The sequence below is a fragment of the Pongo abelii genome, chromosome 12 (genome assembly GCF_028885655.2).
Source record: "Pongo abelii isolate AG06213 chromosome 12, NHGRI_mPonAbe1-v2.0_pri, whole genome shotgun sequence".
Lineage (NCBI taxonomy): Eukaryota > Metazoa > Chordata > Mammalia > Primates > Hominidae > Pongo > Pongo abelii.
The window spans coordinates 40,969,920-40,995,930 of NC_071997.2; the positions used below are offsets into that span (position 1 = coordinate 40,969,920).

A 26,011-nucleotide genomic window follows, 5' to 3' on the forward strand; every position below is an offset into this window, starting at 1 on the left:
AGTATCTGGATATAGGACATTTCTGTCACCCACAAAGTTCCCTTGTGCAACTTTGCAGTCAGTCCCTTCCCCCATCCCCAACTCCTGGAAACTACTTATCTTTCTTTCATTGTAAATTTGCCTTTTGTATAATTTAATAGAAATGGAACAGCATAGGTTTGTTCCTCTTTATTGTGAAGTGGTATTCGTTTGTGTAGATGTATACAATTTGTTTACCCATTAACCAGGTGGTAGATATATGCACTGATTCCCAAGTTGGCTATTATGAATAAAGCGTCTGTGAACAATTTTATATGTGACTTTATGTGGACCTATGTTTTTATTTATCTTGTGCATAGATTTTTGCCTAATCCATTACCTGCCTTTTCATTTTCTTAACAGTGTATTTAAATTTTGAAAAAATTCAAAATTTGTGTCTTATCTCACAAAATCTAAACCAAAGTCACTAAGACTTTCTGTTGTGTTTTCATCTAGAAACTTTGTAGATTTAGTGTTTACATTTAGGTCTGTGATTCACTTTGGGCTAGCTTTTGTATATGGTATGAAGTAAAGGATAAGGTTCATTTATTTCTTTGTTTTTTCATGTGGATGTTCAATTGTTTTGGTGCCATTTGTTGAAAAATTGTTTTCCCCTCATTCAATTACCTTGGTACCTTTGTAGAAAATCAGTAGACCATACATATGTGGCTCTATTTCTGAACTCTCTACTTTGTTCTATTCAGTCATGTTTCTATCCTTACCCCAATACCATACTGTTGCGTTTACTATAGCTTTATAGTAAGCCTTAAAATGAGGCAGTGTGAATCCTCCAACGCTTCGTTTCTCAAAATGGTTTTGACTCTTCTAGGTCCTCTGCATTCTCTTACAAATTTTCTAATTAGCTTGTATGGTTCTACCATACTCACACAAAATAAGGTCTGCTGGCATTCATTTTGATTGGCATTGTGTTGCATCTATAGATCAATATGGGGAGAAGTGACATCTTAGTAATATCGAGTTCTCTGACCTATGAACACAATATATAGTTCTCCTTTTTTTTAAGTGGTCTTTTAAAATTTCGTTCTGTGAAGTTTTTTTAGTTTTCATATATATATCTTACGTTTTATAAAATATAAAATATATATTATAATATAAATATAAAATATATTTTATAAAATGTATCCTTAAGGATTTCACGTTTTTGATGCTATTGTAAATGGCATTTTTATTTTGAGTTCCAGTTCATTGCTAGACTATAGAAATACAATTGATTTTTGTATATCAATCTTGCACTTTGTGCCTTTCTTCAACTCAGTAGTTCCAGTAGCTTTGTTGCCAGAAGATGGGTCTTGATTCAAATCCCAAGAGGGGGTTCTTGGATCATGTGCAGGCAGGAATTCAAGGCAAGTCACAGTGCAGTGAGAAGAGATCATTTATTGAAAACTACTCAGTTACAGAGTAGGGCGTCCTCAGAAAGCAAGAGGAGGAATGTGCAGTCTTTGCGTTTTGTTGTTGTTGGGTTTTTGTTTTCGTTTTTTTGAGATAAGGTCTCCCCCTGTTGCCCAGGCTGGAGTGCAGTGATACGATCATGGCTCACTGCACCTTGACCCTCTCAGGCTCAGGTGATACTTCCACTTCAGCCTCCCAAGTAGCTGAGACTACAGGCGCCCACCATCACGCCCAGCTAATTTTTGTATTTTTTGTAGAGACAGGGTTTCACCATGTTGCCCAGGCTGGTCTCGAACTCCTGGGCTCAAGTGATCCACCCACCTCAGCCTCTAAAGTGCTGGGATTACAGGCGTGAGCCACCACGCCTGGGCCATCTTTGTTTTAAACCTTTCTTATTTAGGGGTCTTATCTTTGTAAAGGCTAAGCTAAGTTCTGTCTATGTGTGGGAGGGCCGACAGCATGGCAAAATTTACTATTCAGTTGATTTAAAGAAAATTATTCTTTTTTTTTTTTTTGAGACAGAGTTCCACTCTGTCACCCAGGCTGGAGTGCAGTGCCATGATCTCAGCTCACTGCAACCTCCACCTCCTGGGTTCAAGCGATTCTTCTGCCTCAGCCTCCCTGGTAGCTGGGACTACAGGTGTGCGCCACCACACCCAGCTAATTTTTGTATTTTTGGTAGAGACAGGGTTTCACCATATTGGCCAGGCTAGTCTCGAACTCCTTACCTTGTGATCCACCCGCCTCAGCCTCCCAAAGTGCTGGGATTACAGGCGTGAGCCACTGCACTTAGCCCCTTGTTTTTTTTTTCAGTGAATAAGTACATCAAAGCATAAATATAATTATCTTAAAATCATATATTGTTATCGTTATTGGGACATCTGGACTTTCCATTGTTGTAAGATTGTGTTCTTTCAGGTACATTTAAGCTGTTTTCTCAACTGTAAACATCTTATGACCATGGTTCGTAACTGGCAAGGAATGTGCCTTGCTAGTTTTAAGATAGAGTTGATTTTAAAATGATGTCACCTTGGTTCTCCTGTGCTCCTATTTCTCTAACAGCTTTACTATACATTTCTTAGGCTGGGCACAGTGGCTCACACCTGTAATCCCAGCAACTTTGGGAGGCCAACGCTGGCATCACTTGAGCCCAGGAGTTTGAGACCAGATCCAGCAACACAGCAAGACCCTATCTCTACTGAAAATTCAGAAGAGTTAGCCATGCATGGTGTTGTGCACCTGTAGTCCCAGCTACCCGGAAGGCTGAGGTTGGGAGGACTGCTTGAACGCAGGAGGTCAAGGCTGCAGTGAGCCATGATCGTGCCACTGCAGTCAAGCCTGGGTGACAGGAGTGAGACCCTGTCTCAAAAATAAATAAATAAATAAATATTTCTTAAGATTTTTCTACATAGACAATCATGTCTTTTTGAGTGGAGTCAGTCTTACTTACTCCTTTTTGCTTGTTTTGGAGTTTTTTTGAGACAGGGTCTCACTATGTCACCCAGGCTAGAGTGTAATGGCATGATCATGGCTCAGTATACCCAGGCTCAAGCAATCCTCCCACCTCAGCCCCCTGAGCTCCTCGGCCTCCCAAAGTGCTGGGTTTACAGGTTTAAGCCACTGTGCCTGGCCTACTTATTCCTTTTTAATCTCTGCCTTTAATTTCCTTTTCTTGCCTTATTGCCCTGGCTAGAATCTCCATTTTGGTGTTGAAAAGAAGTGCTGATAACAGACATCCTCATCTTCTTCTTGAACTTAAGGGTAAAGCACTCAGCCTTTTACCTTTAAGTATGATGTTAGCTGACATTTTTTGTAGATCCTCTGCAGGGAAGTGTTTTTTTAATTGACTGTGTTGCTGCCCAAATCTATTTGAGGCTTTTCAAGAAAAGAAAGGCGAATGAATATGGGGAAAGTACTTCTTTATGCATTCAGCTCTTTGTCTTAGCTGTGTGATACTTTATCAGGAAATAGTCATATCTTTTCATTCAAAGATTTAAGTATGGGATGTTGTTGATATTAAATGTGACCATGTGTGATCATGCATCTTTATAAACAGCATGCTTGGGAGGGGCAGGTTTTGCCAGGGAACTAACTCACTCTCAGTCCATTGGGAGGCAGTGTAGCCCATGGTTAGGGATGTGGGCTCAGAGGCCTGGGTGCCCTGTTCCAACTCAGCTCTGCAACCTTGTCCAAGTTACTGAACATTTCTGTGTTGCAATTTCCTACCTGCAAAATGAAGATCTTAATAAAATCTACTTCCAGGGCTTCTGAAGACTTAATGAGCAAATACAATTAAGTGCTTAAAACAGAGCCTGTTTTCTGGTGCATTTTAAAGAAGGACTTAGTTGGCATAAGGCTGTATTTACACATAGGTTTTCAGTAGCATGTTTATTGCCTGAAGCAAAGAACAGCCATATCATTTTTTAAATCCCCTCCTGGAACCTCATATTAAGGTTTTCTTAAGATGAGAGAGTTGACTTCTGTTGTTTCACAATATTGTTTGTGCAATACATATATTTTAAAATCTTGTGCATTGCATAGGCAATTAGAGGGTTATAATGGTTGCCAGCAATACTCTCGAAGTTAATGCTGTCTCTGCACTTGGAGGCCGAGCCAGAATTTGACCTTCTGATGTGTTCATTTTGACCATTTGACAGCAGAATGGTGTGTAGAGCCTACACTGCTCCTAGGTCAGCCCATCTGGGTGTGAGGATCACTGTGAAGCCCCCAGTTGGCTTCAGCCTCTTATTTCCTACCAATAAACTCTAATTCAAGGGGACAGAGGCTTCTCAGTCAGTTGCTTTCCTATTCTGGGAATGCTGCCTTTCCATCAGCATGCCCCAGGACCTGGGTGCTCTTCTTCCTACCTGGGGCGGGTCTGGAGGTGGGGCCAGGGAGCCTCTTGCCAGCAGGGGTGAGGTTACACTGAGCCTGCTCCAATGTCCTGCAACAGCACCAAAATATTGACATATAAGGAAGAGCACTTAGGAGCTGGCTGGCAGGCCTTCAAGAGGCCTTTCCTCTTCACTTGAACTTGTTTTTTTTTTTTTTTTTCCTTTTTCCTCATACTCTTTGACGGGTGCAGTCATAGCCAGCTTTGCACAGGGCTTTCTGCAAAGTTTCCCACCTGAAGTCCCTTCTTCAGGCAGGGGTCTGCATTGCACAGCCAGTTAGTTGTCTCTCCCTGGTTTTCTTTTGATCAGGCCAGTGAAAAACTTACTCTACACGTTGAGTTAAAAACAAAACAAAACAAAACAAAAACAACAGTTAAAAAATGCCCTTGATTATATTTGGACACATGTGCACAGTGTTTTATTCTTCTCTGCCTCCCATGCAATGGTGGGGGATAGTCGGTGCATGATTAGGAGGTTAAACCATATTAACCAGGATCTCCTGGTGTTGTCCTTTATAGTGGGATGGGTAGAGCTTCAGCATCTCCTTCCAGAACTTCCAGGAGTGTCTGGCCAGCTCTTGTCCTCCCCCTGCCAAGATGTTCTGCAGGCTGTTCCCTGAGAGTTGCATGCATCTGCCACACCCTTTCAGTTGTAATTGTGACACCAGCGCAGAGAGATATCGATTCAGGGAGCAAAGCAGACATTATCCTTTCCCTCGATTGTCATGAGATGCCCCAGTTAGGTGTGGATCCTGAGGCACCCATGACATTGTCCTCCAAACTGTGCCTGCGGCCCCAGGTGATGTTGCTAAATTATACATGGGTAGAGGCTTTCAGCAGCGCTGTTTTTCCACCGGAGCACAAAGCACTGTGTTACAGGAGGGATTTTACATGTGGATCTCCAGGCCCTGCAGAAACCGCAGAGCTACAGGGAAGCAAGTAACTATTTAACTGAGAGGGCACATCAGGGTGTGAGTTTAATACAAATGAGAAGCAGATACATTGAGTGTAACTTTCTATTTGAGTTATTTCCTTGAGGACAAAAAAAAAATGCTAAAAGTTTAAATATTAAACCCATGTGGTTTTCGAAACAAAGAAAGTCAAGAAGGAACAAAGAAAAGTTTTACGGGCTGCATTTAACTCTCCTCTCTGGTCAGATAAGAATCTGAGACCTTCAGCTCCTCCTAAATGATGGTTAATTACTAGTTTCGTGATTCTGTATCTTTCTGTTCTCTGTGCCTTCTTCATTCTTATTTTACTCTAGTTATATTAATATGTCCTCACTTCCCTCCAACTAAAACACAAAGCAAAGAAAAAAGACTCCCTTCATTATTAGAGTGATTGAAAGACCATCTCGCACAGAGTAGATGCAGAAAAGCTATTTGTCAGATGCATAAATGACATCCCCATCACTCTGGATCCTATCTCTAGGTTTATGTTAATTCCTCACATATATCAAACATGGCAGCTACCCAGTGCCAATTCTTGAGACATAACATGTTTGAGAAACACTTTGGAAACAAATGGAAGCTCCTGGCTGCAAGGGAAGGAAGGAGGGAAGGTGGGCTGGTTATGTTGAGGATTAGATTCAAGTAGTTTGTTATGGTATTTTGAATTCTTCAGGCAGTAAGTGACCCAATCAGAACAGCCTCACTTGATCTGTGCCTGCGTTCTCCCCTTCACGTGTTTCTCTAACGTCTGTGACCTCCATTAGTATAAATTAATGTAAGCATGGAAAAAGGGCTTCTCTACATGTATGATATTTATTCATCTAACAAGCAGTTTTTGCAGGTCACAGAGGCCAGCCTACAGAAGGTTCTGCACTGTGTCCATGCTTAATGTGGTACTGAAAATTTGGATGTTTGCCATCTGTCTTGCTACTAAGTTAGACTCTCTCACAATAGCCTCAATGGTGATTTTTCTTCTGTCGATTGGACAGGTAAAGACCGAGAAGGAGGATTTTTTCCATGCCTGGAACTCGTGTCTGCATCACGTGGCTTCTCTGTCCCTGGCACACACTCACCGAGGTCAGTTGGCTCCTGTTGAATATCTGTAATTGAGCGACTCAGGGGTCTACGGGTCCCTGGAGACACAGCTCTGCAGGGAAAGGACAGTCCCAACACACAGGGAAAGGACAGTCCGTGTGTTGAATTTAGGGCCCCAAGTGACTTACAGAGACTTGAAGCTTGTGGTAAATCAACTCCCAACTTACTAGGAACACTGACCATATGACACCCACAAAGCCTGATGCTAAACCAGTCAGGAACAGCTCACTTAACACAACCTGACAATCACACAAAGCACTTGACAGGAGCCAGTTGGCAAAATGCCTGCCCCTCAGAAGTGGCCCTCTGCCTGACCGTGATCTCATTCTTAAATGGGAGGGTGTGCACACAGATAAAGTGAGGGTGTTTTAACAGGGGTCCTGCCTGAGGAATTTTAAGTACCAGAATTACTTAAACCTAATCATCAAATTAGCAAGAAACTGGGTCAACCTTCTAAAGCAGTGGTTCTCAACCAGGGGCAATTTTGCCATGTTTGGATGTTTGGCAATGTTTAGAGACATTTTTGGTTGTCACACTGAGAGGGGTAGTGCCACTGGTGCACAGTGGGTGGAGGCCAGGGATGCTGCTAACATGCTATAGGGCACAGACCACTCCGCTGCAACCAAGAATTATCTAGCCCCAAATGACAGTAATGCTGAGGCTGAGAAACTTGAATATTCATTTTGGCTTCGGTCAACCAAAATAGCAAAATAAAATGAAACACTGAACACCAAGTAAGATCCGTGACAGCTTATCATTGAAATTATTGTTTAATTTCAAAAATCATCAGTTTGTTTATCATCATGCCCTGACTCTGTGGGTAGAAACTGTTAAAAGAGAAAGGCCAGTCATTCACTTAGTTGGTAGCTTTATGGGATTTTTCATCACACTGGGTCGCTGCTGGCCCTGGGAGGGCTGGGTTTGGTCGTATCACAGCTTGCATCTGGGGCATCATCCCATGGGATGGAGATGGGGGCTCCTCGGTGGGATCAGGGCAGGTATTATGGCCAGGAGCCTAGGAATGTGCCTGCAACCAACACAACCTCCCAGCCTGACCATCCCCCTTCCTCCCTAACTGGGCAGTTCCAAAAGAGCAAAGTGCATGTGATTCAGTGCCATGTGACTATACCTGCAGGAATGTGTGGGAGCCGCCCTAGGAGCTCTGATGAGAGCTGGATTGGAGTGAGTGCTTTAGGCTCAGACTGAGCCCAGCTTCTTCCTTCTTTCTAAGGACCAGCTCTTGGGACCTTGCACCTTTGGGTGAGCCTCCTAACACAGGGCTCTGGAGTAAATGTGCCAGGAGCACAGGTTTCTCACGGGACGGGAAGCAGGGGCCCCATGGGAATACCTCCCCAGAGACTGGTCTCCACCCAGTGACCACACTCTGAAATGACCATGACCGCATTAGCCTTCCTGATTCTGACTGAGTTCCACTTTCTGCTTCCTGGGACCTGGAGGAGGAGCAAGGAGAGGGACCAGGAGCATCAGGGACTATGGGACATGAAGGCACAGGATTGGGTCCCCTCATTTGCAGACTGAAAATTTTCAATTTATTGCCCACCCACAGTATATCAGGCTCAGAGAAACTGACTTATCTTAATTGAACTAAAAAATGAGTAATATTTAAATCTGAATGCCAGTTTACTCATCAGAAACAAAATCCAACTACCGAGTCATCAGTACATACCCTATCTGTTCTACGAGCATATCTTCAGGTAGAATTCAGTTATAATTAGGAGTTTGCAGCAAGTCACACTATCAAGACAGCTCGTGCCCTCAGGCCTGGCTGGAGATCTGAGTGTCCCCTGTGACCTGCTGCAGACCCTGGAGCCCACGGGGTGTCTACTTCCCTGGACTATCTTGGTACACTCAGCATCAACCTCATTCCTTTAAGAAATTTATGTAAACCACCTTTCTTCTGTTGGTGGGTTATTTCTTCAGATTTGCTGATCAGGCTGAAACATATCTGGGGTATGAAACAGCACTTGAGACACCCTGATTGAAGGAGAGTGTGTCTTGGGCCTTCTCATTCACTGTAGGTAGACTTGTACTGGCTTCACTCTCAGGGGTGGTGTGGCCCTGGCTCCTCCCTCTGGGCCCCTATGTACTGACCACAGATATTGCCCTTCCTGGGACATGAGGATGGACTATATGGACTCCAGGTGCCAAACTTCTAAACATTCAGAAATGTGATTAAGTTTGAAAAGGAAGGGGGAAGTCAGAGAATCACTGCACAATTAATTTCACCTTAGAAACATGATCGTTGAGCCTTGGGCTTCACAGCCTGCTTGCTGAGAGCACAGTGGAGCTTAGTGAGGACTGAGAATGGGGGCTCTAGAGTCAGGTCACCAGGTTCAGATCCTGGCTTTACCTCTACCAGCTGTGTGACTGTGAGTGAGTTACAAACCCTCTCTGAGCTTCAGTTTCTTCCTCATTTATAAAATGTAGAGAGCATGATATGTACCTTGTGAGGCTGTTGGAAGGATTAAATGAGACAACGCTCCAAAGCTCTTACCTTTGCATCTGGCTCATTGTTAATGTTTAATAAAACCTTTTTATTACTGCTAATCACTACTCTCTGAAAACCTTAGTTCTTACAACCAAAGTAGAACATTTTCAACCTTGTTCCTTAAAGGGAAGAAAAAGAGGAAAATGAAACAGGTTAAGTCTGAGTGTATGAGGTCTTCACACCAGGAGAAAATATCAAGGATTTGATGATGGCACAGTACAAAATAAATCCAAATCAACTCTGAACCTTTTATTGGTTCGTAACTACAGTAGCACAAGTGATTATTTTCAGGAAATTGGCTTCAGGTTCAATGTCAGATAAAGAGGACTTGGAAGTATAAAGAAAGTAATGGAAGAAAAATCATAAGAATTAGTTCAATGACAGCCTTTAGAAAGCCCAGGAATGTTTTGAAATCGAGAAATCCATCTTTAATGAGGAGATCTGCACATATACAGAACGGATCCTAAAGATAAGGATGCACTAAACATAACACTAGCCAGTAAAATTTCACCAGCGTGTCATTACATTCAAATAGCATGTTACCCTCTGGCAGAGGCCTCCAGGGGATGAGAGAAGAAGTAGAAGGAGCCCATCTGTCTTCAGTGACCAGACCCAGATGTTGCCTTTGGAGCCTTTTGAAGGAAGAATGCATAAGAAGGAAGAGAAGGATCAGTCTGTTAAAGCACAGTCTTTTTTTTTTGACGGAGTCTCGCTCTGTCGCCCAGGCTGGAGTGCAGTGGCATGATCTCTGCTCACTACTCTGGGGACTACAGGTGCCCACCACCACACCCAGCTAATTTTTTGTATTTTAGTAGAGATGGGGTTTCACCGTGTTAGCCACAGTGGTCTCAATCTCCTGACCTCGTGATCTGTCTGCCTCAACCTTCCAAAGTGCTGGGATTACAGGCGTGAGCCACTGTCCCCGGCCTAAAGTACAGTCTTAATGTCACCCCCGATGACAGTGAACTCAGAATGTAGCCATTTTTATTAGGAGCAAATGGAAAAACGCCTTCTGGCCTCTGTCTCCGTTTGTCACCTGAAGACTAGGGAAAACCATGTTTGAAATAAAAATGTTAAGCAGTCTCTGGTGGTTTCTGTAGTGGGATGTAACTGTTACAATGATAAATCATTATTTTTCTGTGATACACATTTTTGTCTTGCCCTAGAAAGTGCAGTTCTGAAGCTTGGTGCTGTCTGAACCCCTAAGGGTGTACCAATTCCTAAACAAAAAAGGAGAAAGGAGGCACTTTTATTAAATAAATTACATCCACCACTTTCCAGCTCTGTGCAGAATTGTCTCTTGCTTTTCTCATTCTCGAAGCTTGTGAGTACTTCTCATTATGCAGCAGGAAGTCCTCTCTCTGGTTCTTAATAAAGTGACTAATAATTTAGAATGTTCATATTAAGAGCAGGTTGTAATTATAATTAGAATATATAATAATGTGGATTTCTGCCTATTGGGGATTAATTTCAGACTCCTCTCAAGGTTGTATTTGTTTTGAAACAAGACTTTCTTTGTTAATAAAAACATGATCGCATGCATTATTAAAGCATTATTTCTGTATGTTATCCATTAGTGCTTGTTCCAGTATTCTTCCTGGGATCAGCATTTTCCTCTCAGTTGTTAATGGGGCTATTCTTTATATAAACTACATTCACCTTGATTTAGCTTTAGTTTTGGCATTCATCCTCTAGGAAATTACGGGAATATCCCTACCGCCTCCTCAAATGTGCATTACATTATGCAAGCTCAGATAAACAAAATGCCGCAACATCAACCAGTAGTCCTGTGTGAATCTAGGTACTTGCCCCTTTTCACTCAACTAAATCCAAGATCATGAAGGACAAACCCGACTTGGGGTAGAACCAGAAGTTGCAAGACAACACTTCTCATTCTTTGACTGTTGGGTTTCTGCAGTGTTTTTCTGTTACTACTGGAGGTGGAGGCCTGGAGGGGAGGGGAAGAGTGGGAGGACCAGAGGTGCTAGTTGGCTGTGACACCTGTGTGCCTTCCTCTCCCCCAGCACCCATCTGCTGGTGTGTCTAACTTTAGAGAAGTCTCATGTGGCCCCACACAAGTGGCCTGAGGGAGGGAGGGAGGGAGGGAGGGAGGGAGGTAGGGAGGGAAGGAGCCCTGGGCACCACTGCCCCTGCTTCTGGCCCCTGTCTTTGTCTAGCACCCGTTAAATGTGTGGGCAGTGGAAACCAGTGAGAAGGTCTGTTGCACCAAGAATAGGCAGATAGAATTCACTGACAAATCCCAGTAGGCCCAGCATCTTGGAGGCCCCAACATTGGGGAAGAGAAGGAATGCCCCCTGGCTTTGTTTTCTCTGCTTCAATCACACGGCCGAATCCTAGGCCTATGAGCAGTGCCTGTGGGAGAAAGGTGAACCTGGGAGTTGAGGGTCTCCATTTCACAGAGTGTGTGATGGCCGGGAGCAGCCTGGGGAGTCGAGGGAGTCCAGAGACACTGGGTCTCTGATGCTCGAGGTCTGGAAATCCAGGAGCTGGCAGGATATGGAGGGACACGAAAGCGAGAACTCACCTTCTGACTGTGCTCACACACAATATTGCTTTGAGGGAGAGCGACGAAGGTGGCGGCCAATTGGAAGTCGGAGGGAAGCGCCTGGTGAAATGGAGACCAGCAGAAGTAGGAGCATGGAGGTCCCTTGTGCTAACATCAAGGAGGGCTCTTAGACAAAAAAGATGAGAAGGAAATTTGACTGGATGGAAGCACTGTAGCATGTAAAAATCTGGCAGAGCATGCCACTTTGCCAAAGTGGATTTAAATTTCATGGTACATTGGCCAAGAGACATGGGAAGAGAAGGTTTAAGAACACAGACTGCCCAACATGATAGTAGCTCTGTGAAAAGCTCTCCTCTGACATCCTGCAGGTTGTGCCCATCGGTCCTCATGCTAAGGTTCCCTCCCCAAGCTTCTCCATCTCCCCAAGCCATGTAGTTGAACTTCAGGTTTGGGTCAGCTGGGCCCTAAGAAGACCCCAAATGCTATTTTCTGAAGAAGTGCTGTCACGCCCCTAAACTCGGGAGCTTGTCCCTGAAGAAAGCTGTCTTTAGAGACTTTACTGACTCACTCTCCTTTGAAGGAAGTGAGAAATTCTGAGGTGGGTTTTTATCACCAGTGACCTGAGGACTCTCTTGCACTGGGAAGAGGGGGAAGAAAGGCAAAAGCGAAGTCTGACACCCGAATGATGTGTGTTTTATGGAGGACTCTCAAGGACAGAAGTTAGTGGCTGTACTTGACCTGGATGCTAATAAAATGCCACCCTTTGAGCCCAGTCTGATGGCCAACACACAGCCATCTGTGTAATGATCACAGCCATCACAGCCATCTCCATCTATAGAGAATTTTCTCTTTGCCAAAGACTTGCTAAATGCTTGGCCCTTGTAATTTGTTTAATCTCCACAACAACCTTGCAAAGCCCACTGAGGAAACTGAGGCTCGGAGGGGTGAACAACCGCTTGGGGTCACACGCTAATAAGCTGTGAAGCTGTGGCATTATGACTTTGCCCCGGGGCCAGTTAACCCTACAACTTTCCCCAGACAGGCAGTGGAGCTCCTCAGCCCCACCCACTGCACTCTCTAAGGGGTTTCCTTCCCACAGATGAATCCCAGAGAATGGGAGTTCTGGTGTTCTTGAGTTTTTGAAAGTCTTTCTTTTTGTGTTTATTTATGGTAAAGTTAGCATGTACTGGTTCCTACTACTCTTACTGGATTTGCCTCTGAACAATGCTTCCTGTTTTTTTCTATTTCACAGAGTTTCTGTGAGGATTAAATGAAATAACATGGGTGGAAGCCCTAGGGCCATATAGAGCAAAGGGAGCCAACATTCAGTGAGGGCTCAGCCTATCAGGCCCTGTGCAAAGTATTAGGGACAGAGCAACTCTAATCCCCCACTAGGCAGTGAGGAAGGAATCACTGCCTTCTCAACTTTCATCTGAGGAAACTGAGGCACAGAGAGGTTAATAAGTTGTCCAAGGTCACACAGTTAAAAGAGGCAGAAGGAAGACTCAAATCCCAACAGGCTGCTACCATCTGCCCATGTTGCAGGGCTGCCAGTGCTTGTTGGAGGTGAATCTGGGAGCTCAGCATTTCTAAAAAGCAAAATAAAATAAAATAAAAAATAAGATAAGCCCTTCTCACTTTTTAAATGTGTTTTTGCTCCTTTGTTTCCCACTCTGTGATCGAAAAATTGTACATTGTATGATGGACTGCAGAGATCTGGTCTACAGCCCCTGTTCATTTAACTTCTAATATCTAAGTAGTTTCAAAATATGGTTACATTAGTACCAAAATTGATGGGCAAAAGTAACACCAAAAGTAAAAAAAGAAATTATTTGCACCAAGTATACCGTATTTGTGAGTTTTCCACTGGGAACAGAATGGAGAATAAGACCTTTTAAACGGTGAATAAAAATAAAAGTATAGGAACTCTTGATTTATCATAGACACTCTAGATATAATTTTGTATTTAAAAATATTATTCCATACCACATATTGTAAAGTTAAACATGTTTGCAGTAAACATAAATTTAAATTTAGGTTTTAAAGGACATGTTCTAATCTCACAAAACATTTAGCAAATAACCTTTGAGCTCACATGAGCCACCCACACAAAAACCAAAATGAACTACAGAAAAAAAACATAGAAAAAGCAACTGTCTGTTGACAACCAGATTTTCTTTCAGCTCTTTGAGTTTTTCTTCTATAAATAATCTGTATGTTTCAAATATGGCCATCTTCTTTAAAGGTGCCTCCTGGCATGTTCTCATTTCAGTGTGTCTTAAAAACAAGAATTAAATGTGTAAATCATGGAAACTATTGAGTTTTTGGAGTGGAGATCTTTAAGATACATGCTCTTTAGATACCAAAAGTGTCAAAATGAAGCATTAAGATGATGTATTATTTCTTCAATGCATCTGTTTATCTTTTGTGAAATCTCGAGTTTGATAAATCACCAGAGATAAAAACATCATTTTTAACCTATCAGAGATCCCAAGTGCCAGGAGGAAAAATAGTGCTTTGTCTCCTCTTTATGAATTTACCTCTCTCTTTGCTTATGACTTATGAGATTGTATTTGCAGAGAAAACATAATGCTCTATTAACTTGAAAATGATGGCTTTTACTCAGAAACATGAGAACCAAAAAGAAAAAAAAAAGCAGCATTTATCCTCTGAGATACAATCGTTTAACAAGTTTTGATATCTACTTAAAGTGATACAGAATGTTAGAGGGGGAAAATGATCACAAGGTAATTAAAAGTGAGGTTTTAACCAGTATTTCACCTTTGTCTACTGACACGTAGAATCTCAGCTCTGGCATATCAAAGCAGATATTGAATACTTTTGAATTTTTATATAACATTAGTGTAAGTAGAGATTGCTGGCCCCTATCTCTTGTGATTCTTTTTTGCCCCTGAAAATCACTCAGAAGTTCTCCCTTCATTGGCCACCTGGAAAATAAAATAATCCTCATTGATTTTTATAACTATGGGTGAAAATTCTTCTGTGTCCAGGAGTGCAGCAACAAAGGACTTTGTAGTAGAGATGGCTTCTAACCAGTTCTTTCTGTGAGCTAGAAGATTAAAGTGCATGAATCATGCAAGTAGGTTAGTCTAGAAAACATAACATAGCAGAAAAAAATGGCTTTCAAAAATGTTCAAAACAGCTGTTTCTCAGTATGTAAACCAGCTTCTTGGTGCAGTGGATATTAGAGTTCCTTGCCTTGTGTGTATTTTATCATTCTTCAATCCTGAGCAGTTTAAGACAAAATAAATTTTATGCAAACCCATTCCAGGCCATGGGCATGCAGTTGAGTTTTTCTAGTAATTGTGCTATTTTAAGGAGACACCTAACACCAGAGGTGCATAAGGTCGCAGCTGCTCAGGACCTGTGGCAGCTGTGAGCAGCCAAGCTCAGTTTGCTCTGTTCTTTCTTCTTGCAAGAATCACACAGACTGTGTTGGTCCTATGGAATAGAATCACAATATTGCCTCAGACCATAGGACCAATATAGCAGAAGGTCCTGAGAAGCTGCGGCTTGCTCCATCTCTCAGCCTCCTACTGCTGCATGAAAAATAAACATTGAAACTATGGAGCTGCCCCTCCTGAATCTGGCATCTACTCACTTATCCTTCCGAAACAATCCTGATGTGGAGCACCCTTCCTCATTCCCTATCCACCCTTCTCGCCCCATATTTGTTGAAGTCCTGCTGTGTGCCAAAGACCGTGTTGCACTCCGGGAATAAAAGGTCCAGTACGAAACAGCCCCTGCTCCCAAGGAGCACTGGTCAGAACTGAGATGAGAACTCTCATAGACTAGGAACCCTGAGAGAACACGGAAGAGACACAAGCTGGGCAGGGGGTGCAGGGTCCACGCGGCTCCTCACGAAGTTCCAGTGAGGCAAGCAGCATTTGAGACTTTGCCTTTTGAAGGGCAGGTAGAATTTAGCTATCCAGAAGGTGGAAAGGACATTCCGAGCAGATGGAAGAACAAGGAGGGAGGCATGAAGTGCGTGGATGACTTGGGAAAGTGCTTGTGGCTTGGTGTGATTGGGGTGTACGGCCAATGTGAGGGTGAACAGCAGGGTCCCACAGGGCCTGAGTGCCAAGGCCAGTAGCTGTCATTGTCAGCTCCCACTGTCAGTGGGGAGTCTTGGAAAAAGCTTTGGGAAGATTTCTTCAGGAGTGGAGGTGAACAGCTCTGAGGACAGAAACTGAGGAGCAACAGCAGCAGGCCTGCGTGGAGGGGTGGGTTCTGGAGGTGCGAGGGCAAAGGGGCCTGGAGGGCCTCCAGGTGGAGGGTGAGCTATAAGGAAAAGCCAAGGGTGACGAGGGAAGGGCTGCTTCTGGGCACCAAGGTGGAGAGGAGAGAACTGGGTCCAACTCAGCTTGGATGTGTGGCACATGCATGACTTGGGGCCACACATGCAGATGCTGAGACAGGCGCGTGGCAGAGAGGACTGTGGGGCCTCATAACATCCAGGTCCTGAGCCTCAGCACTATATTAAATGGGAGGGTGAATCGCTGCAAGGTGGAAAACAGGATCAATGCCACACATGAGGCAATTGCAGCTGTCCTATCCATTATCTTCCCAATTTAAGTGTGACACTGGAGTCCACAGTGTTTGTTTCCCAAAATTGGCTGACTCTTGTTCCGCTGATGGGACAGTGGTGGTTGTGGTGGCCTCCAGCTGAGTGTTAGTGTCAAAGTTGTCCTTCCATGCAGGTGAAGGGGGATCTGCAGGTAGGACAGAGCCAGGCCATGGGGAGGCTCACACTGGCTGCTGGAGATGACACTGGGGAAAAGATGCGGTGACAGTGGCTGCTGCCTCTGGCTGCCCTCTGCTCTACACCTTGCTCTTGGCTAAGACTGGAGCAGGCCCCAGGAAGCAGCCTTTGGCCATGGTGAGCCAAGGCCATGTCAAATAGGGGAGAGCATGCCACTGTCCACCCGGGGGAGGGCAGCCCCCTGCACACAGGGAGTCCGTGGGCTCCAGAAGGGGTCCAGATGAGCTGCGCTGTCATCTCTTCCTGAGTGAATGGTGCATTTGCCCCAAGCTGAAAGGGCTCTGCCTTTCAGGAAAGCAGGTGACCACTGTGCTGTGTCTCCTGACTTTGTGCCTGAGCCGAAGACTACAGATTGTTCCCTTAGCAACCAGCGGAGAGCCCTAAGAAGGAGGATGAATGTCTTGGGTTTGCAATGCCCCCCATGTGGAGAGAGGGCAGCTGCCTTTCTCCCTGAGCCCAGAACATGGCAGGCAGGTTGGGCTCCTTCAGGCCCCCTAGCCCCTTTGGGAACTGCTCACATCTAGGATTTGGCAACCAGTTCTCCACATCTCACTCCCATGGCACAGTCTAGAATAAAGACTTCTAAGATGTCAGTCAGCCCCCATTACGTTCCCATCCCTGGGACTGGCCAAACTGGTATTTTGCCTGCCTAGGGAAATACAGTCTTAGTCTTAGTATAGACTCGCTTAGTTTATTTGCTTAGAAGGTTTTCAGTACCTCCTATTTGCCAGACTTAGGACTCAGACTATCACAACAAAGTGACGCTTTTCAATCCAGCAGAGGGAATAGGATGTGAATACAGGGCACACATACACATGGAGCGGGAGAGCCCCTGAGAGGTGCAGGCTCCCTGCACAGCCACAGGCTCCCACATGGTGTCACAGAAGACCCGTTGGTGCTGGGTCTTGAAACATTCATAGGATCCCGAAGGTGGGGACGTGGCTGTGCAGGATGGGAAGAAGCCATAGACTGGACAAAAGTGGAGGTGGCAGAGTGAAGGGCTTGAACGGGGAATGACAAGAGGCCTGCCTTGTCAGGAGGAAGGTGTTTGGGAGAAAGGCCAAGAAACAATATTGAGAGAATGAGCCTGGAAAAGTGGGCCAGGGTGGGTCGTGAGGTGTGCTGGATGCTACATCATGGAGCTTAGCCTCTGCTGGGCAGCAGTAGCTGGCCAAGGAAGGGAAGGAGTTGGAGAGTGACCGTCACACCAGGACTCCCTGGAGGGAAAGTTTCCTGGCTTCAGGGGATGCGGTGCTTTGGAGAAAGAGACCCAGAGTGGAGCTGCATGGAGGATGGAGACCAAAACAAGTGGATGTGACCAGCAAGCCAGAGGACAAAGATCTGCAAAGAGGTCATGGCAGTAGGGGTCGAAAGGAGGGTTGGCATTGGAGGAGCAATGGCCCATCGCCATCCTGGGGGAAGCTGTCCCTTGGGAAGTGCTGAGATCCCAGTGTTCAGGGCAGAAAACGTGTTGAGACTTAGTTGTAGACCAAGAGCTTGTCTGCCAGAGAAGAGACGCATGCTGGCTCCTGTGGGCTCCCAGGTGTGGGGCCAGAGAAAAGGAGGGCCACATGTGTCATGCTCTGCCGCTCTCTGGAACAGAGGTGCTCTCTGACAGGGCAGGCTGGGGGACAGTGAGCAGGGCCCTCACCCTCTCGTGGAGGTCCCCCGAGGGCCAGCTCCACACCCCCCACAGCATCTCAGTGTGCAGGAGACTGGCTGCACCATGACTGCTGGTTGCGAAGAAGTTAAAGGCCCCTGTCAACCCTCCGTGTTGATTCTGAAAACAAAGCCAGAGTTCTTTCTGCAAAATGAAGCCTTTTTGTTTCTCTCTCTCTCTCTCTTTCAACGTTTCTCTGTTGTGTTATGAAAAAGAGGTGGGTGGGGGACTTCAGAAGCTGTCTGGAGTGGCAGACAGCTCTGCACGATGAGTTGAGAGTGCCGCAGTCACACACAGGTGGGAGGAGAGGGCTGAGGGATAGTGGCCGCAGTGTCCCACCTCGTGGTGCAGTCAGTGGAAAAGGAGTCATCGATAAGGGGCCCTTGGCCAGGAGTCTCAGATATGGCTGGGGAGCTTGACCCTCAAGACTCTCAAGGAGAGGCTGGTGAGGAGACATGGGGCCCTCTACTTCTGGTGCCAGGGAAGCCTCAGTAAGGGAGGTCGCTGCCTCTAGAAGAGGGTGCCTGGTTCCCAGCAATGCTCAGCCATCAAACTCCTCCAGAGGAACTGTCCATGGAGGGGTAGGTGTCAGCCCCCATATTTCTGCCACCACTAAGAGGAAGCTGGCTTCCTCATCTTCACTGTAGGTATCTGAGATGAGAGCCACATTTCCCTACCAGACTGAAGCTCAGCTGGTGCAATCTCCTCTTTCCAGGGACCTGGTATTTTAGTGCCAGGTCTTCCTTCCCTACCAGGAAGGAGCCTGCCCCTCCTATGTGGGGCCCAGGGCAGAATTACAAAGCAAGCTTACAACACGTTGAAGAAAATCTACTCTGCCCTCCTGCCCTGACAAATGTAGCTTTGTTCATCCAGAAGGCCAGATTCGAATTTAGAATGCCCAGGCTCCTAGCAGTTATGTGAACTCCGCAGCATGGTGAGAAGCAGCCCCTTGGCCCACCTCTCTCTCATTGCACCTCCAGCCCTACCCTACACTGTGCAGATCATCTGGTCTAGACACTCAAGGTCTGTCCGCATCCCTGCAATCAGCTGCCCCTTGGCTACCCCATGGGTCTAGAGTGGACATGGCAGTGGTGTGGCTCCCCAGCAGCAACACATCACAGAAAAGAGGCTTAAGGTATTTGAGTCAGGAAACCAGAGTACTGGTCCCTGGAGGAGTGGGTGCAAGTTCCAGGTGGGCAGTACCCGTAGCCCCATGGGCAGGGCCCTCTAAAGCTTAGCCCTAGGGGCAGGGCCCCTATTATCCATGGCCCTGGTGCAAAGATTGAGAGAGAAGCTGAAAGAATAGTCTGAGACAGGATTTCTGAGCACTGCAGCCCCAGGTGCAGGTTATAGGTCAGGGTCAACTGTACCTGCTAACTTAGTGACAGGTGCCCAATCTGACCCCCATGATTCATTTACCTCCCATTGTGTCCCCTCCCACGACATGTGGAGATTATGGGAGCTACAATTCAAGATGAGATTTGAGTGGGGACACAACCAAACCATATCAGGTGGGATCCTGGCCAACCTGAGGAGACAGGGAGGGAGTGCATGGCCCAAGATGGAACCCTGCATGAATGAGAGTCAGGAGCCATCAGGGTGGTTTGCATGGGGAAGAGGGGCTAGGCCTGGTGTGGTGAGGAGGAATGCAGGCCATAGGCATAGGGCTTCAGCAGGGCCAGGCTCAGAGTGGTGGCAGTGGTGGGCATGGAGGCTGGGAACGAGCGAGAAGTTCTCCAGGAATCAAAGTGGCAGCACTACTGTGGGAAAGTGGTGCATCCAAGGGACATCATCGTACAAGAGTCAGCAGGCGTGGGGTCCTGAGGGAGAAATCAAAGAATCAGGCTCAGTGGTCTGGTGGCTGGAGGATGATAGTCCCACAGAAATGGGAAAAAGTTGGAAAGGGCTGGCTTGGTGTGGAAGTCGACTGGTTTGGATTGGATGTACAGAGTTCTAGGTAACGAAGTGGGTGCTATGTCTATGACAACGAAAAGTATCGTAATGGAGTCCAGTGCACAGGCAGTGAGAAGTATGAACACAGGGTCACCGCAGAGAGGAGAGAGCTATCGGTGAGAATCCAGTAGCTCTCTAAGGAAGCAAGTGTTTCAATTTCCCTGACCTGCACTAAGTAAGATTCTAAGTTACAGCATAAACCTTTACCAAATAAAATAGCCACCTTAAAAAGGTGATCTAAAGAAAACCTAGCACCTGAATCTGTAGATTATTCTTTAGCCATCCTCAGACAGTAGTCAGAGATCAATATGTTATCACACCAAATCAGGTCACGGCAAAAGTCCAAAACTGAGGACGGAGTTGAGGGAGAGAGGTCTTGCCTCCAGGGTCTTTCCCAGGCAGGTGTATTCTGAATGAGTGACAGCAAAAGCATTCGTGTAAACTTAACACAGCTTGGGCCCTTATCTCACTGTACAAGTTTCTGCTGAGCCCCTTTTATAGGCAAAGTTAATTTTTAAAAAAGATTAAACTGATGATTCTATGTAATTAACACTGGCTTCAGCCAATTGAAGACTGGGTGGGTATATGCATTGGAGAGCATGTGGAAGGCAACATTGATCTCTCTATGGATCCCAAGTATGTCTTGACTGGATAAGAGCAAAATTTAAACTTGGAAGAAATAATCAGCACCAGATACAATTGATAGCAGTCAAGATTGCATGGAGTAATTTAGTCAGAGATGAAAGCAGTCTAAGGAATTCTATTTTAGAGTAACATTGAAAACTACAAACAACCTACCAAGACAATATTTTCTTGATGAAAATTCATCATTGCTGATATAGTTCTCTTTAAAATATCAGTATTTGTAGACATGACATCTAGGCATGCTTGAGGTCAAATCATTGGAATCAGACTGTCCCTCAGCCTTGAGGCTGAGTTTTGCACTGCCCACCTTTGTGGGATCTGCGGGAGTTGGGATGGGACCAGAGGGCAATCAATGTCTTTATTGGCTGGATGGGTGGGCTTGCGATGTTCAGTTGGAGGACTGAGTTTTGCTCTACTGAAAGACAAGAGGCAGAACTGTTCCCAGCAGAGAGCAATGAACGGTCATAGAGGGTAAAGAGTGAACGCAGCTTTGAGTATAGCAATCAAAGGCTAATCTAGATGGGTTAACTTAGTAAAAGCCTTAATGCGTGTCAAATAAGTGGTTTTAAATCTGAGGGTGGCGGAGAATTGTGGGAGCACTTTCAAGCATGAAACAATATAGTCAACACAGCTTACAGGAGGGCAGTCTGTGACTTACACCAAAATAAAAATTGGTCACCACATAAGTGAGCCTTTGATGAGAACCTGGCCATAAATATGAGAAAGGGAATGTAATTTGTGTAAATTTTCTAGATTAACATTCCTAGAGCTTTCATGGCCAATTTCAATGGATTATTAAAACTTTTTTTTTTTTCCATAAATCTTCTTAGGTTTCTCTTCCCTATTCTCCTCGAGAAGGTTGGTTGGAGAAAGATGACTTCATATATTTGGGGGAGTTTGTGGGGTTTGAGTCAACACTTGGGGTGATACACCAAGAAAAGAGTTAAAGCCATGGAAATCATGATGGAAGATTGAGATTTTTAAAATTAGCACTGTCAAATTTACAAAGGCAGGTGGAGTCTTCTCAGTGAAGGTCCCAGGAAATGGAGATAGAGTATCATCTCTGGGGACAAGATGGCCCAAAAGGAAGCTGAACCCAGGACCTCCTGGCAGTTTAGGGAGGAGCTTTGCTGATGGGAATGGCCTTGTACTCTACTGTAATGACTCTATCTGATGGGGTGGAGAAGTCACTGTGTGGGGGCCCCTGACCCACACAGGGGACAGTTGGGGAGCTCTGCCATGTCACCAAGGAAGGACGGACAGCAATGCTATTTACGTCTGTTATAACCACAGTGTCCTCCTTCATATCAGAAGAGCTCAGAGGCGGAAGTGAAGTCATTCACAATTTCCATTTCTTCCCTTCCAGTTACCTTAGAGCAGTTCTCCCTGGCAGTGAAGAGCTGTCCTGACCAAGAGGACCAGACTTTGTTAATGAAGGTAGGTTATCAGATAAAGAACTTATTTCCTAAAGGCTCAGAGCATTTTTATTGCCCTGAGGAGAGTTTCATTTTTACAAGCGGGAGTAAATTTATCATCTCTGAATCGTGTGCTCCAGGGGGATAAGCTTGTCATAGGCGAATTGGAGGGTTGCTGGTTAATGAGCACCACTGCTGCCTGTGGAGTGCGGGAAAGTGACAGGAGAGTGGGTGTCCACACGAGCGGGAAATCTGTTTAACTCTCCAGAGGGCTCAGTTGGTTCTATTTAAACTTATCTGACACAGTCTTGATGCTTTTTTAGCAGATTTATGAGGCTTGGCCAAATTCCACATCTCCCACTATATTTTTAATTAAGACAAAGGATTCCACACATTCCCAGTCTGCTGCTTCCTACTTTTGTCACCGTAAGGAATGCCACACAAATTAGACTGTTCATATTCACCACCAGAATGAGCATCTTATGTCATAGATTCCTTGCCCTTGAGTGGAAGACAAACTTCTTCCCCCCAACCCCCCGCCCCAAGTAACAATTGTTGTATTTCCTTCCAAGTGACAGGAGCAGAGGCATTTCCAAATGGTATAACCTACACTTAGACTGCACACCTAGGTGAGCCAAAAGTGTGGAAAACCCTGGCAAGCTGCCCACCTGGATTTAATTAAAAGTTTGTCTTTGAAGCAGAGAGCAGTAAACAGCAGCAGATCACAAAGGTGCACACACATACTTTCCCACCACTGACTAAGACTCATGCTTTCACACAGAAACCTTGCAGACTGACCTTGAGGTACAAATATTTCCATGATGTCACTTCAGTGCTGTACCACCAGGAAACCGCGTGCACCAGGAATTGCATTTCTTTACCTAAAAACCAGTTTCTTTACCAGGTGTCCTCTGACTTTAGAAATGGGTGGAAAAAAATAGGGTGTCACTCTGAGGGATTTTCAACTCATTTGCCTAAGATGTGATATTTTTGGTCTTTAAAAAAAAAGCTTTCAGTGATGTTAGTTTTATAATAAAGAAACGCTGCTCATACCAAGTGTTGGGTTTGTCTGGGGACCTGATTTGTCAGAGTCCTGGGCGTCTGATACACTGACTTAGAATGATATAGATTCAGGCACATGGGCGTTTCTTGTTTTCCACACTTAATTCTCTGCTTCCTGCTTTAAGTTCTATTCTGCAAGGACCTTTCCTTCCAGGTGCAGGCTGGCTTTCCGTGACCTTGAAGCAGCTCTTGGGTCCTGGATGCTCCCCTCTTTTCTCTGCTCACAGGCCTTTGGTCTTTCTTCCCTCTATCCCATGTTTTCTCCTACCATTTGCTTCTTCTTGCTTCTCTCTTGTTCTTCTCCTACTGTCCATCCCTCCCCATTTTCAGGAGGTGAAGCTCCTGGGCTCCCCTGGAGGTTACGTGGGCATCTCAGAAGCATTTTGGGGTACAGAGGGCAGCGACGGAGCCCAGCCCCAGAGACCACACCTCCAGGCCTGCTTCTAGTGGTCCTCATGGCCTCCCCAACTTGGGATGCCACAGCCCCCTCTGAGTTTCTTCACATCTAGAGTGAGAGGTGAAAAGAGATGCTACCCAAAGACCCCTCCTCCTCTCACCATTTCACCTTCTTGCTGACTTCATGGTGTTCTGGCTGGCTTCTCTAGCACATTCGGTTAGAAACTAACAGATTGGGGTTAGGAGAGGAAGACTAAGATGACCTGAGGTTTCCTGGAATTTGCGTGACCTCCAGTGAGTGGCATTCAGTATTTTGTGTCTTACCTGTTGGTTTCTGCAGACTGTGTGGCCTCAGCAACAGAGGATGATTTATGTGGGTGTTTTCTCAATATTTGCAAATATTTGAACAGGCATCATCAAAGAAAGAAGTTTCACTGAACAAAAACGTGTGCTGAGTTCATATATACTGAAACTATTTTATGATTTTTTTCAGGAGATTGAGGTTTTCTAATGTCACATATCAGAAGGCACCATGTGGGTGTGACAATGGTATGCTGGGTTTTTGTAGATGTTATGTGAGAAAACCTATTCAGGGTGACAGTAGATTATTTTGACTACAGTCAGCCTGCAGGTGATTGTATGTTTGCTCTAGTGAGCTATCCACTTTGCAGACTGTCTGAAATAAATTCACACATTTAACTTAACCTCATGAAAACTTGTTGGAGGCAAAAAACATAGATCTGGGCCAAATATGATTTTTTTTTGAGACAGAGTCTTGCTCTGTCACCCAGGCTGGAGTGCAGTGGCGTGATCTCGGCTCACTGCAACTTCCACCTCCTGGGTTCAAGGAATTCTCCTGCCTCAGCCTCCCTACTAGTTGGGAGTACAGGTGTCTGCCACCATGCCTGGCTAATTTTTTGTATTTTTAGTAGAGATGGGGTTTCACCATATTGGTCAGGCTGGTCTTGAACTCCTGACCTCAGGTGATGCACCCGCCTCGGCCTCCCAAAGTGCTGGGATTACAGACATAAGCCACTGCGCCCAGCTGACATTTTTAAAAATTATATTTTGCATGCATTCCTACATTGTCAAACATTCCAATGTTGCATTCTACATTGTCAAAGGTAATTGAGATCCGAGCACAAATATTTAAAGGAGTACCATTAAAAATGCAGCTTGTATGGCAGGCATGGTCCATGATTGTCCCAGGCAGCCTAATTTTGACTCAAGTCGAAAGCCCCTCCCTCAATCACATAGCTCCACCTTGCCTAACCTGTGAAGATGCTCTATAGACAGACTGCCAAGAAGATGCAAGAGATGAACTTATCGCTAAGCAGATGGCTGAACCAAGGTCAGATTCCCCTGCAAAGACAAAAACATTGAGACTTTGAAGATGGCACAAGCCAGAACATTCATCTGACAACCAGGAAAAGCAGGAGGGACAGGAAAACAAGTGACTAGCCACCATTGCATAGCTAGCCAGCCAGCAATAGAACTAGGACCAGAAAGCCAGGGTCCCCAGACTCTCATGCTGGGCTTCTTCCTGCGGGGCCCACTCAGACGAGCAAATTCGTAGAAAAATCCACCACTCCACCCCTTCACCACCATGAGAGCACACACAGGAGGTGTGACTGCAGTGGAACCATGAGGGGTACTGTGGTGGCAGGCTTCTGGAGTCACTCTCAAGGCTTGTTAATCACACCCTTGTTGCTGAGGGTCCTGTAAGACAGGAGAAAGCCAGCTTCTCTGTGACTCAGTTTCCCGTCTACCAAGCAGAGGTAGAAGTTGTTACTGGCTTAAGGTTTGCCCACCACTGCAGACCCAAGAAGGGGGCTAGGGAAACGGTACCCAAGGGTAAGATAGCTGTTATCAGGAGTTGCCTCTCAGATTTCACTGCAGTTTGAACCATAGAACAATATTTAGATTCCATAAATTACTCATTTGACCTTGTTCGCGTTTAATCTCCATACCTACCTGTTTCTTTACTGATTCTTCATCTTATTTGCCAATTAATCTCTTTGATCCCTCTCGGTCACTACCTTGGAGAGCCCATTTGCCCTTGGCTCCACCTGCACTTGCCTGTGACTCCAGGTGTCACCTGAGCTCACGTCCAAGCAAGCTCAGCAAGTCTAAACCCCACCAGTCTCTGTCCTCCCACCCCCCCATCTAGGAACTGTGGGGTAGTCTGTGGCACTTCCCTGTCCTGGAGCTGCCATGGAAGTTTCCATGTGTCTGTTCATCCTCTGCAGCCTCTTTCAGGGTCCTCCATCTCCCTCTGTCCCAGCAAAGAGTACCTGGACCTGACCCCTTAAGGACAAGTTTCTATCTCCACTCTGCCAGCAACTGGAGTGTAACCTTGGGCAGGTCACTTTTATCTCTTTTAGACTAATGTCCTCTTCCAGTAAAAGAAGAGGTAAATTAGAACACCCCAAAGACCCTTCCAGCATTACACTCTGCAAAGTCATGAGTGAAAATTATTGACAAGGCTGCAATTCTAAATATGCTTGAGAATGAACCAACCTGGCCTTCTACCACTCGTCTCTCTCTTCCAGGCACTGCCAAGTGAACTTTCTGTGGATGCATCTCTAGCCTAACTCCTTCTCATCTTTGGAATAGGGTAATCACAAAACTTATCACCCAAACATGGATTTTTTGTGTGTGTGAGTGAAAGGGGCACCATTAAAAATAGAACTTG

General features: G+C 45.4%; 1 protein-coding gene across 2 annotated transcripts in view; it reads left to right on the plus strand.

Annotated features, from left to right (window-relative positions):
- Positions 1-26,011, plus strand: part of ACOXL (acyl-CoA oxidase like) — a 390,431-nt gene that overhangs the window by 299,074 nt on the left and 65,346 nt on the right. For both annotated transcript variants that reach the window (XM_024242376.3, XM_054547921.2), the window contains 2 exons: positions 6,261-6,348; positions 21,810-21,880. In XM_024242376.3, coding sequence (XP_024098144.2) covers positions 6,261-6,348; positions 21,810-21,880 — 159 coding nt within the window. The remainder of the gene's footprint in view (positions 1-6,260; positions 6,349-21,809; positions 21,881-26,011) is intronic.